The following is a 12,929-nucleotide window of genomic DNA, read 5'->3' as shown; positions in this document are numbered from 1 at the left end:
AGTTTTATTTTAAAAATCATACTGTAGGAATCTCACTTCTATTTTTTTCCCCCCTGCAATTCAGTTCAAATGTTCTCAAAATAAAAGAATATTTACACAAAACCTGAACCAGTAATTTTTAGAGCTGTGTTCCAGGAACTCAAAGCCATTTACAAAAAATGTACAGCAAAACTATATTTAAAAAAATTGTTTGCGGCAGCAAAATATACAAGAGCAGCAAACATCTATGTGAAGCCTTCTAGAATTCCAGAAGAGTAGCCATGTTAGTGAATAGCAGCACAGTGACCAAAGGTGCTTTTGGCCATTTATGTGAGAGACAGTGGCTGCAAGCAGGCCTGAGGAGGGGGCCCGCAGGGTACAAAATCCCCGGGGCCCAGGCTTCTAGGGGGCCCAGACTATGACAAAACAAGTTATACAGTACAATCAGGCATCTTTCCCTGAGTCCAAAGTCAGCTAGCAGAAGCAACTGAAAGATCCTACAGGCAGTATGAGAGGATTTCAACCCAGCACCCTCAAAAGCACTGTAACTACAGCTGAGGCAGGCACTGCCCAGTTTGCCAGGGATAAGACTGGTCTTAATATCAGCAGCTCTATTTGCCTCCTTCTGATCAATCTTAAACCATTCTGCAAGGACCAAGCCAGTTTATTATGGCAGAGACATTCATACGTTGAGACAACTGTCAACTTGGGCAAAGAGAGAATAGAATATGCTCGACACAGTTACTCAGGATGATGTGAACGGTTCAGTTTTTCCTAAATAGAGCTTGCTCTAACTTGTTGCTGTGGATTTGGAGGAAAGAAACAAAAAGAGTAGAGAGAAGACTTTCAGGGGAAAGCAATGATTGAAGATGATGTAAACTCCACTCCACCTCCTGCTTTGTGGTCTGTAGTTAAGCTGACTTAACTGCCAGCTGCCTCACTGGGACAATATCTAGCTAACCTAAATCTACAGGCGACTTGTGTGTAAATGTACAGGAAGAAGTGGGAATTACAAATGTTTAAGGATTGTTGACAAGGGTGCCATGGGTTAAGGGACTGTGGAGGACAAATGAAGTTGATATATTTTCTGAGTGATTGAAAATTCAAGGGACTGGTACAATCCCAAACTGGTACAAAGGAGGAGGAGGAGGGTCTTGTTGGTGGTAGCTCCTTCCCACTAGAGTTCCCAATCAAGAAAAACAAATCTGACTAGCTCACTGGGTTTTAATGTTAGATGCCTGCAAATTTGCCTTGTTAATATATTGAACTGCTTTGATAGACTTGCTGTTTTAATATTTTATAAGCTTGCATCCTAAGAGGCATTTCACCTTCCCATCTCCTCCTTCCCTCTGCTTCTGAGCATTGAGGGATACATCACAGGGGTATAGCGGGGGGGGGGGGGGAGAAAAGAGTAGGACCCTTCTTTCCCCTGCACGAACAGAAGGGTCTACCACTTGTACCAGCAAGCTCTGTGGATCCAAATCTGCATTTTTATATTTCATTTTAATTGTTTCCAACACAGGAGCTATATGTGGGCTGGCTAGATAAAAATTGTACAACAAATAAACCAGAAAAAAAAAAATGTGATTCAACTAATGGTAAGTGGAGGCACACATCATTGTAACAGGGAGAATATGAACTAGACTACAAACAAAACAAGTGATCCGGTTGACAGGGCCAGGGTGGGTCTCAGAAAAAGCTTTCCACTTACTTGATGAGGTCTATGGTCTCTGCAAACATGGTGTAGGCTGGCTTTGGTGAGAGGATGTCTGATTCCATTGCAATGCCACACTCAATAAAGGACAAGGCAGCATCCAAGTACTTGAAGGCCTTCCCAACCTTGTCTGTCTGCGGAGAAGAAGGTGAGCACTGGTCAGCTACAAGAGTTCTTCAAACACTCACGTCTTTGGCCTGCGATCCAGACCTTGACGTGAGAGTCTCAAGGCTTGTAATGTCTGTTTTAGTCCAGTTCAAAAGGACATTTTTCCTCTGTTGAATAAATAGAATACCTGAACTATGGAGAAGAGCCTTACGAATGCAACCATACCGCAGGAGTGGGAGCTCAACTCAACAATCAGCAGGAGAGTTAAGGAAAACAGACCTGTATTTTAAAGCACCAACCCTATTTCCTGATTGCTAATTGCACAGTCGTGTAATCCTCAGGAACACAGTGCACTCCAAAACCAGAGGGAAGCATTCTTTGCTTTTTAAGGTAAATGTTGTTATGTAAGACTGGCTCTCTAGTAGGTTAAAAAAGAAAAGCTTTTCAGTCACTTAAGCAGGAGGAAGGAAAGGGCCAGCAGCTATTTTAAAAAGCAGACTTGGCTTTCCAAAGTTCATCAGCTAAGCCTACACACTGGGGCTGGCATGTATCAATTGCTTGACAGCATGCTGCAAAGGCCCCTTAAAGCACCAGAAACACATTCAGTTAGTACATTAGACAGGGCAGTTTTTATGGACAAAAGCAGACTCCCTGATTGTGGGTAGCCCCGTACAAGCTCCCTGTTTAGCAAAGGCAACCCTCATCTTTGTCAATTACATGATGTTCAGAAGCACCATTGAGAGTTTCCACCCGTCATGCTGTGCAAAGCAATGCTCCTACATGCATCAAAACCTGTCCTTTACCCCCACACCATATGGATCCAGCACTTCTTGAAGGGGATAACAGGAAAGGTGTACACAAACCCCATTCACTGTCAACAATGGGCACTTTGCAAGTTTATATGTTAGTTCATAGTACCTGTAGCTCAAGTGAGGCCCTCTGAAGTAAGAGAAGCAGAGCAGGGCACTGCTGTGGGTTCTCTGAGCCCACTCCAGACCACTCCCTCTTGCTGGAGTGACAGCAGACTCAGCCTTCCCTCTGCAGCATTGCCATTGTCAGAGAAAGAAGACAACCCATTTTCCGTCTCTTGTGCTCCAGTCTTGCCTTTGGCAGGGAGGCAGACTTTTTTCTTTCCTCCTAGCCAAGTTAAGTGAACACAGCTGGGAAGAGCACGGAAATCCTCCCCTTCACTTGAACCATGGCATTGGTTGCTCTATGCACTGACCCAGGGGCTGCCACCACAGACTGTGTGACATGGGGGGGGGACCACACCCAGACAGCTGACCAGCATGCTCAGATCCATACAATCCATCATCCTTTTCTCCATCAGCTCACTGCTTCTTAACAACTGATGGGCATTTTGCCACTTTCTCTCAATTAAAGAATTTTCCAAGGTCAACATATGGTAGTTATGTTTGCACTTTCAGGACTAAGAGAACACAAATAATCTTAATCAAAAATGTTCTCAAAAGCAGAATCAGCTAGAAAGAGTCAGAAAGCTGATGCTAATGGAACATTGGGTGTTGATCTCGGGGACACTGTTTTAAGCCCCAGCTTTAAGAGAGGCCCACTATGGGCTTTGAGCAAGTCATATTCCCTCAGCCTCTGTTCCTATCTGTAAAATTGGAACACTGCAATATAACATTCAGACCTGCTGCAAAAGCTACACACAAAGGTGGTGTTTTGTGACTAAAAGTTATGACACAAGACATAATTCAACTGCCTTCTACATCATTACAGGACAGAATGTCTGTAACAGAGTCCTTTCCCTGCAATTGCTCAATATCTGGGATTACTGTTATTCATTGTTGGCATCCTTCAGTCTCGGAAGACTATGGTATCGCGCTCTGAATGGTGGTTCTGGAACAGTGTCCTCTCCAGTGTGCGAAGCCTGGGTAAAGTAGTTATGGAGGATAGACTGTTACCCATGCAGCAAATCCCCCCTCTCCACGTCGCTGAAATGGTCCAATGGAAAGGCAGAAGCCAATACAGTTGGTTCCAGCGGCGTCGCAGGAGTTGCCAGAACGTGACTGTGTTCAGCCATGAACTGCCTCAGGGACTCCGGCTCCAGATTTTGCCTCGAGGTTGACTCCTGAAGCCTTTTCCATAACTGGATATAGCCACAAGGTAGTGGAGGTTTGGGATCAGAGTTTTCCTTCTCTCAGATGAGCTGCCTTCCCAGGCTAAGGAGTCCCATCTACCCCATGGCTGTTTAGTCACCTCTTACGACAAGTACAGCCAAACTGAGGGCCTATTCTTATCCCCAGCCCCCAGGGGCAATCCTGATCTTGTCTGATCTTGGAAGCTAAGCAGGGTCAGGCCTGGTTAGTACTTGGATGGAAGACCGCCTGGGAATACCAGGTGCTGTAGGCTTATACCATAGTCTTTCGAGACTGAAGGTTGCCAACCAGATTACTGTTATAATTCAATTCATTATCTGAATGTACTGAATTCAATTGGGATTTTTTTCTTTTTGTTCCCTGGCAAATTTCCTTAAACTCTCTGTGAGGCCAAAGACTTACCATTGCATCGGCTTTGTGCTTCAGCCTTTTGGCCTCCTTTAAGTGATATTCCACTGGATGTTGTCTGAAGACGTGAAAAGAGACAGGAATTTATGTAATTTTTTTTTTAACCAGTCTTTTACTTCCATTTTATTAAACACATACAGCTCTCTATTGTGAAGATCCTTATCCAAGTTGATCACACTGCCAAACCTAAAAATAACATACTTTACTGTCTCTGGATCTATATTGCCTCACATGGGGTGGGGGGGGGGGAAACACCTCCCTATAACTAGCACATAAGGGAGAGGATTAGGCTAAGCTTTTGTTACCAATGTGCTAAAACTTTACATGAAATTAACTTTATGCGGTTATTGCTGTTTTAAATTTGGGGGAGCATTCAAAAATGTAGTCCCTCCATCTCAACTGCAGGCTCAAGAGATACACTACAGAATTCTACCACCTCCCTATCCCACGGTTTCAGCCATATCCCCCTTGCTGTCTAACATTCATTGGTCAATTTGTTCCCCTATGCAATGGTATGTCTGCCCATCAGAATAAGACTGCCACTGTCTTTTTAAGAATACATATTTTATACAGGTTGGGCATCCCAAATCACTGTGTTTCATGCACAAATTTGTTTCACGCAAAAAAATAATTTAAAATACTGTATAAAATTATCTTCAGGTTATGTGTATGAGGGGTACATGAAACATAAATGAATTTTGTGTTTAGACTTGGGTCCTATAAGGCTGATCTTATCAGGGATGCAGCTCCAGAATTTAAGTCCTAACAGTGCTTGCATTCTAATATAATGTGTGATGATGTTAAGCAATGTAAGATTTCCAGAAATCACAGTTCAGCTCCTGCAAATCTCTGCCTCTAATACCATGGGGCCATTATGGAATGGTGTGTCTACCTGAGAATCACGTTTCCATGATTTACTCAATCCTGTCATGATTAACACAATCATACACCCTGACAGGAAGGAGAGATTAGACAAGAGCTATTGATCTTTCCTGGGTTTGACTACTCACAACTCATTTTGACCAGTAATTCATCCTATCAGCAGTAAAGGGCATAGACAGGAGGAGAGACAAGGGTACGAATCCCAAAGGATGAGACCAGAGTTTCAAAGGAACATGTGGGGGAGAAGACTAAAGAAAGAAGGCAATGAGAGGGTAAGAATGCTGAGGGGTGCAGGTACTTGGAAAGTATTTAAATAGTCAAAGCAGCCAAGGTCAAAAACTAGGGTTTGCCTAGACCAGGGGTGCTCACACTTTTTTGGCTCGAGAGCTACTTTGAAACCCAGCAAGGCCCAGAGATCTACCAGAGTTTTTTTTACAATGTTCGTGCCATCATAACATATAACATTTATGTGTACAATGTACGTTGGTGTACCTTGAGCCCCACTGAGTATAACAGGACTTACTCCTGAGTAGACATGCCTAGGATTAGGCTGTGAGGCTGCAATCCTAGCCACACTTACCTGGGAGTAAGCCCCATTGAGTACAATGGGCCTTACTCCTGGCGTTTCCTCCCAGAGGCACCTGAAGGGGGGGGTCGGCACTCCGCGATCTACTCATTTTGCCTCGCGATCTACTGGTAGATCGCGATCCACCTATTGAGCACCCCGGCCTAGACAAAGAGGCAGAATAACTCCCAAAGAATGTATAGCAAGATCAATGGGCTGCCTGGAAAGGGCTGGTAGTGAAGTCATGCTGGAGCTTGGGAAAATAATATACTTGGTTAGGGATAGTGACACAGGTGGAGCCTGGTTGAGCAAGCCCTTGACAGGGCAAGAGCAGATGTTCTTTGTGTTGGTGCTGTAAGGGTGGCAGGAACTTCCCTCTGTCTCCTACCTGGGTTCTAGGCAGGTGAAGGAGTGGAGATAGCTGGCATGTGCACATCTTACGGGGTGGTCACCAGCTTCTTTCTGTTCCAAGCTGGCCTCAACCCTGCAACTGTTTCAGACTTTTCCTTGTAACCTTGGGTGGCTGCACCTCAAGGGGCAGAATGACACTAACCAAAAGAATGCATTTCCTTCTTCCCACCCCCCACCTCCATGCTGGCTGCTACTGGCCTATCCTATGAGAATGCAGACTACATGAGAGGCTTGAGTATGCTGAGAAGCTGTTATCTGCTGACAACAGATATACATGTTCAGACCATATGAAAGAAAAGCACGACATGAAAAGCAACATGTCACCCATGCGGTCTTTGCGAAAACTCAGATGGCAGCACAAGGTTCTTAAAGGAGAAAAGCAAACAAAGTTGTTTAGAAGGAAAGAAACGGGACGGAGGGATGGTGGTAAACAAAAAAGCAAAAGAAAACAACAAGGCCCGAATCAGAAAAGAGAACACATTCTTACTTGTGCGGCTTGGTTTGAGGTTTTGTTGGCTTGGAGGTACCATTTGGCAAAGAAGGCACTGGAAAGGGGTTGAGAGCATCCTCGACAGATCCCTGGGAAGGCAGAGAGGAAAGATGTCAGCAAACTGCAAGCAGAGAGAATCATAAGAAAACCTCTGCTTTCCAAGATGAACATGTATTTTATTTGTCCCAGGATGGAGTTCACCATTACTTTTTATGGATGGTGAGGAAACTTGGCTTTTTACTAGCAATGCTCCAACACACAACAAATTTTTGTGAGGGTGGAAAAAAAATTAAGGCACAGGTTTTCCGTGGAACTGAAGCCAGTCCTAATGGTTAGCAGGACAAAAGCCCACAGTGAGCAATCCTGCATTCAATACTATCCCAGTATTCTTTGCTGTTTGTTCACACACTGAACTTCCTTTAGAGCAGGACGCAGGCAACAGCGGCGGGGGGGGGAGTACATTCAGTCAGGAAGTTCCCAAAATGACAGCTCTGTGTAAAACAATTTTTAAAATTCAGAGCTTCTTGGAGGTTTGGAGCCACCCTGAAAATGCCCAGAAAAAGTTACTTTAAACTTTTGCAGTTGCTCCTGTGAGCAGCTAAAGATCAAGCACCTAAGCAGCGTCTCTAAATGTTGTTTGCACCTACTTTACTGCTTTTAGAGCTCTCAGAAGGTTTCCCCTCCATTTTCCTGTGCTTGGAGGGTAAAGAATCTTTGTGGTTTTCCTTGCTCTTGGCAGTACTGATGCTGGGACCAAGAGGCTGGCTGCAGGCACTACTTTCAGTCTTTGGCCTCTTCTGGGCTGTCTTGGCTGGTTTCTGGGCAGGCTGCACAGGAGACGCTGATGGCGGTGGCAGCGGCATCTCTTTGCGTTGGGTCTCGACAGACAGCTTCGAAATCCTAGGCACAGGAAACCAAAACATTTTTAGAACCGTGTGGTGTGTTATAAAGCTTTAAGTGTGCGGGAGAAACAAAATTTAACTGTCTAAGACAGAGGTTCTGCTCGCTTAGTGAGAGACACTGAAGAAGAAAGACAGCTACCTGACAAAGGCTACATCATGGGGGGGGGGGAAATTCCGGGACTTTCTGTGATTTGCTGATAGTATGCAGAAGTAAAAGCCAAAAATGTACATAGGCCTTCACGCCATCAGCTTTGCTTCTAAAGGAGAACTGGAGCTACCTGATTCGATTGAGTGGAGCTTAACTAAAGAGCTGACTTATTATCCACAGTGGCTGCGGTCCAAAGATCTATTTCAGGTCTTCAGATGCACTACTTCAGGAGCACCCAAGAGTTGGGCTCACCCACAGGGATTTTTCTTTTTTCCCCTTGAACAGCATATTTTTTTAAAAATTTATTTTGCTATGCAAATAGCTCTTGTGAACTTTTGTCGAAAATGAAAGATATATACATATTGGTTAAGATTATAAGGCAATGGTTTGGCACAAAAGGGTTAAAATGTTGGTTAAAGTACAAAATGTTTGCTGATGTAAGTGCAACAAGGGAAGCTACAAACGTTCTCATCCAAAAAGAAGAAGTACAATGAATGCATCATGGCAGATTTCAGTATGATCCAGAATTTTTGTAGCAGAGCCCAGAACTACCGTAACTATAATATTCAGAGAGATGTGGGCAACCTTGGTCATTATTTCCACCATACCTTTGTGTATGCAGTGTGCAATCTAATTGGTGATATGCTATGTTAGTTGGCAAGATTACATATCTGAATTTCTGGATTGTATGTGCCTGAACTGACCATTCTCGAGACCAGGGGTGCCCAAACCCCAGCCCTCGGGGGCTCCCAATCCTGTCTACGGGGAGCCCCCAGTCTCCAATGAGCCTCTGGCCCCGCTGGAGCCCATGCTGGCCCAACACAGCTCCTCTCAGTGTGAGGGCGACTGTTTGACACTTCCATGAGCTGTGGGACGAGGGTTCCCTCCACTGCTTGCTGTTTCATATCTGTGATGCAGCAGTGGCAGCGAAGGAAAGGTCAGCCTTGCTTTGTGCAAGGCTTTTTATAGACATTGAGCTATTGCAAGACCTTCATTCATTCATACAAGTTCCATCTCTAATGAATTCATTTATGTATTTATTCAAATTTTAAATGTAAATTAATTCTTTTTTTTTTTTCTGGCCCCTGACACAGTGTTAGAGAGATGATGTGGCCCTCCTTCCAAAATGTTTGGACACCCCTGCTCAAGACCTTCTGTTCAAAGAATTACCTTGGTTTGTTTATTTTTACACATGAACAAACTGCACAAGTGTTAAGTATCATTTTTCCTGTGATTTGATTGAAACCTGTGTGCTCACAGCAGCCAGGGCTGCCTGCAACATTGTCAATTTACAATGTCTAACTCAGACTCTCTTCAACACTGGGCATTCTCTCTCTCTCTCTCCCGCCCCCCCACAAAGAGCCTTGGAGTCTCCTGGGTGGTTAAAAAAATTGAGAGGGCAAGCACAGTTTGAACAAATGCTGTACTGATAGCGTGACATATATTTACTAACATCTGCATAACACACCTATTCACTGCCCAGAGTTCTTAGATTCTGAATTTAAGCCATTTCTGCCCAACGTTGCATAACAGGGATCAAATGTGTACACCTGTGGGTTGGACTAAATATTGAAAGATCATGAAGAAAGTCTCATCAACTTTCAGTGATACAAGGGTGTTAGAACTGAGGCAATCAGTCACAGTACACAAGCTATACGTAGCCTCGGCCAAGCCACCTTTCAGCCAAAACATAAATAAAAAGGTGAGGGAACACAAAGGGACAGTTTAGTTCCACCTACTTGCTCAATTAATTCATTAATTTAGCCAAAGCTTTCTACTCACTTGTTTTTACTGGAGTCTTTATGACCTGAGAGTGACAATGATTTGGTTTCTCTCTTGATTTTTTTCTGATCATCTCTCAGTGCATCTTCCTGCTGATAAAAGACAAATGCAGAGCTTGATACTAAAGACTAAGGTTCTGAATCCAATGGCACATGCACAGAACAGCAGCTGCTAAATGCACATCATGTCAAACAGCTGGCAGTTGCAACAGTCAGTGGTCATGCAACCATCAGTGGTCTCATGAGGAACGCGAGTCCTAAAACCAGTTGCTGTAACTCCACCACCACGTCTCCCCTTCATCAGCTTCTCAGCACCATCACTGGTCATCCAACAGGGCCAGGAGAGCGTGGCCTAGGCAGCGACTACAGTACCATTACCCGTTTGTATGCATACATGTGCAGGAAGCATGCTTCTGTGTATGCACCTTACCCAGCTAGACTGTGGTGCAAACATACAGGTAAGTAACTGGAGCAATATTTGACCCCCAAAGGCTTTTCACCTGGCTAGCAGCACCACCCTGGACTCCCAGGTCCACCACCCCTTACAATTACGCATTATTTTCACAAACACTTATAGCCTCTTTTATAGGAAAAGCCACCTTTGACTCAACAAATAACCAGCCATCAGCTAACACCCAAAGCTATTTCAACAGACACATTTGCAGTCAATGGTACAAAATAAATTGTCCTGGACCAAATGAGCCTGCTTCAGCGGAAATTCCAAAGCCAAGGTGACCTAAGAGGCCTCGTTCCTTGTGGCCAACCCTCAGCTTGGAAGGAGACACCAAACAAGATCTCTAACGATGATCAGAGAGCACAAAAGGGATATTTTGAAAGACGGCAGTCCTTAAGCATTTCCCAACGTTTTCCAGAGTTCCCCAACATTTGTCCCCCACTGTACCACTCTGCATGGTCCACCTATTGGAAGTACTACCAGAAGTAACTGGTGATGATGATATTGCCAATTATTTCTGGATTGGGAGGCCAGACACAATGCAACCAACACAGGTAAGCGGCTCAGGGTGGATGGGAAGGCTTTTTTGAGCTTGCAAAGCGTGTCCACTGAGCTGAACCTCCTACTGCTGCTTGTCACATTGAATTGCTGTTCTTGCTGCCAGGCTGAGTGGGTCTGGGGGTCCTGCAAGTACCACCGGATACCAGCTCTAGTACCACCGATGGTCTAAGTACCACTAGTTGAGAAACATGGAGATAACCAGATCCTGTTGAGAGACAAAAAGCCACTTTTCTCTCAGGCTGAAACACAGGCAAAAGACTAATTCACCGTCACTAGTGCTGCTGTGGTTTGAGCAGCACAAAAGGCTGTGCAGGTCATTTCCAGCAGAAGCCAAGGCACAGATAAGTGAGCAGCTGAGGGGCTGAAAAGGATGCCTCTGCAAAAGCCTCTGTTGGTGCTGTTCAAAAGCACGTGTGCGTGTGTTTGCAGGGGGCAGTTACAGAGTGCTTTTCCTTGACTGGCATCAAGCAGAAAGGGCCAATGTTGCTCTCCTGCTCTTGACTTGGTGGGAAACATGGCTACAATAGAAGGGAGCTGAAAGAGGCACTGTATATGCTTGTGGACAAGTTGAGGACAAGTAAAAAAATTATGGATTTCAGTACGACTCGTGGACACTTCAAGGGTAAAACTTAGGGGTGTATGAAAGTCTTTGAATTAGAGAATTTTTCTCTGATTTTCCCCAAAGCTAGATCATGACAAACAGTAATTACAATTACCATTGTAATTGTTCTGAACCAGAACAAACACAGAGCTATTCACCAAATAGCTATTCAGGCAAGGTAAAGGAGCTGATGAGAGTTCTAGGCTCTGTGAGGAGTACAGTACTGCATTTCTATAGCAGCAGCCCTCACAAAACCTGCAACTCCCACTGGCACCTTCACCTTGCTTCCTGCCTGGAGCATAGCTCTGTGTTTGTGCTGCTTCCAAACAAGGTAAAACAATGTGGTGCAGTCTGGTGGTTGAGCTATAGGCTGCCCAATGAATGCAAAGCAAGAGCAGTCCTGGCTGAATTCTGGATGGGAGACTGAAAGTGACAAAGCAGTTGTGAGATGACAGAGTGAGGAAGATCACCGTTGCAACCTCACTGTGAGAGGGTGACGGACTTGCAAGCAATGCCACAGGAATGTGGAGGAATATGGAAGGCATACCCAGATGCCAGGTATGATGACCACACCATGAAGGATTACCTCTGGAAGTGAAGGGTTCTACAAGTGCGCATAGAACGATTATTGTAAAAACTCATTTGGAATAAAGATGAGTTTAGCACAGTCTGCCTACGTGAACCTTGAGTCTGTGGTTCACGAGTCTGTGAACCATCTTGCATCTCAATACACTGTGAAAGCCAGTGAGAAAGGCAGTATACAAATGCTGTAAATTATAATATAAAAACAGCTCAATTTTTTTTCCTTTTCCCCATGTGTCCCACTTCTCAGACCGTCCCCCTCCCATCTCACCAAGCAGCTGTTCTTAGAAGCCAAAGAGGCCTTTGCGCATTGACCAGCATATAAGTCGGCCTACGTTTTCAGGGTCAATTTTAAGGTATAAATTTTTCAACTTAATACATGAGTATATACTTGATTCATTTGCTGAGATGAACTTGACTGGCCTCAAGGAGCTTCCCATTTGTTGTTATGGCTTACAACCAAATAAAAATTACCTGCATATTGCTTCCCTGCCCTATACCAAATGTTGCTCGTAAAACTAAGGGCAATGAAATGACAATTTATGTGAAATCTAAGCTCTGGCACTCTTCTAGGGCTGGAAATCCTCTCTTTTTCCCCTTTTAACTTTTAGAGGAACCAAATGATGCATTCAGAGCTTCAAGAGAAAGAAATCCCTACCCCATAATGACCAAAAATATGGAAAATGTTTTTTCTGACCTATTGGGGTTCAAATAAATCTCTCTTTAAATTTGCTCTTGGCTCTGATGTTTTCAGGCAAGTATGAATTTTACAAAGACAGCAGAAAGAGGCAGAAACTCTCTTCAAATTCCTTCTGTCTAAGTCATTAGTGGCAGTCAACCATGCTTCTATTTGCCAAAAGGAAAAAGCACACCAGAGAGTTAAGCCCACATGGATTCCCTGAAGTCAGTTTAATAGGAATCAAGGCTAATACCTCTCTCTCTCTCTCTCTCTCTCTCTCTCTGAGCCAGGGCTGTCCAAGAGAGGTTCACAAGTAAGTTCAAAGAAAATATACTTTCAAAAGCAAAGTAAGCAAACTAGAGTGAGTCATAGGGTCTTAAGCTACTATAGAAATTACATTACCAAGCAACTATTACTTTTTTTCTATAACTGTTCAAACCAGCTGTTTGCCTAGGAGAGCCATTCATATTTAAGAAATATCTGTGGCATCCAAGCAAGCAATTCAGTTATTCCCAACAGTTAACATTTCTTTTCCTAATAATCC

At 44.1% G+C, this 12,929-nt stretch overlaps 1 protein-coding gene across 4 annotated transcripts in view; it reads right to left on the bottom strand.

Annotated features, from left to right (window-relative positions):
• The window catches only part of AFF1 (ALF transcription elongation factor 1), a 137,416-nt gene that overhangs the window by 9,029 nt on the left and 115,458 nt on the right, over positions 1-12,929 (bottom strand). For 3 of the 4 annotated variants that reach the window (XM_066632054.1, XM_066632057.1, XM_066632055.1), the window contains exons 12-16: positions 9,510-9,601; positions 7,325-7,577; positions 6,675-6,766; positions 4,324-4,387; positions 1,691-1,827 (exon numbers count right to left, since the gene is read on the bottom strand). In XM_066632054.1, coding sequence (XP_066488151.1) covers positions 1,691-1,827; positions 4,324-4,387; positions 6,675-6,766; positions 7,325-7,577; positions 9,510-9,601 — 638 coding nt within the window. The remainder of the gene's footprint in view (positions 1-1,690; positions 1,828-4,323; positions 4,388-6,674; positions 6,767-7,324; positions 7,578-9,509; positions 9,602-12,929) is intronic. The other variant, XM_066632056.1, reaches the window with a different exon arrangement.

The sequence above is a fragment of the Tiliqua scincoides genome, chromosome 6 (genome assembly GCF_035046505.1).
Source record: "Tiliqua scincoides isolate rTilSci1 chromosome 6, rTilSci1.hap2, whole genome shotgun sequence".
NCBI classification, from domain to species: domain Eukaryota; kingdom Metazoa; phylum Chordata; class Lepidosauria; order Squamata; family Scincidae; genus Tiliqua; species Tiliqua scincoides.
Note: the sequence above shows the minus strand (reverse complement) of the source record. Positions and strands in the feature narration are given on the sequence as shown.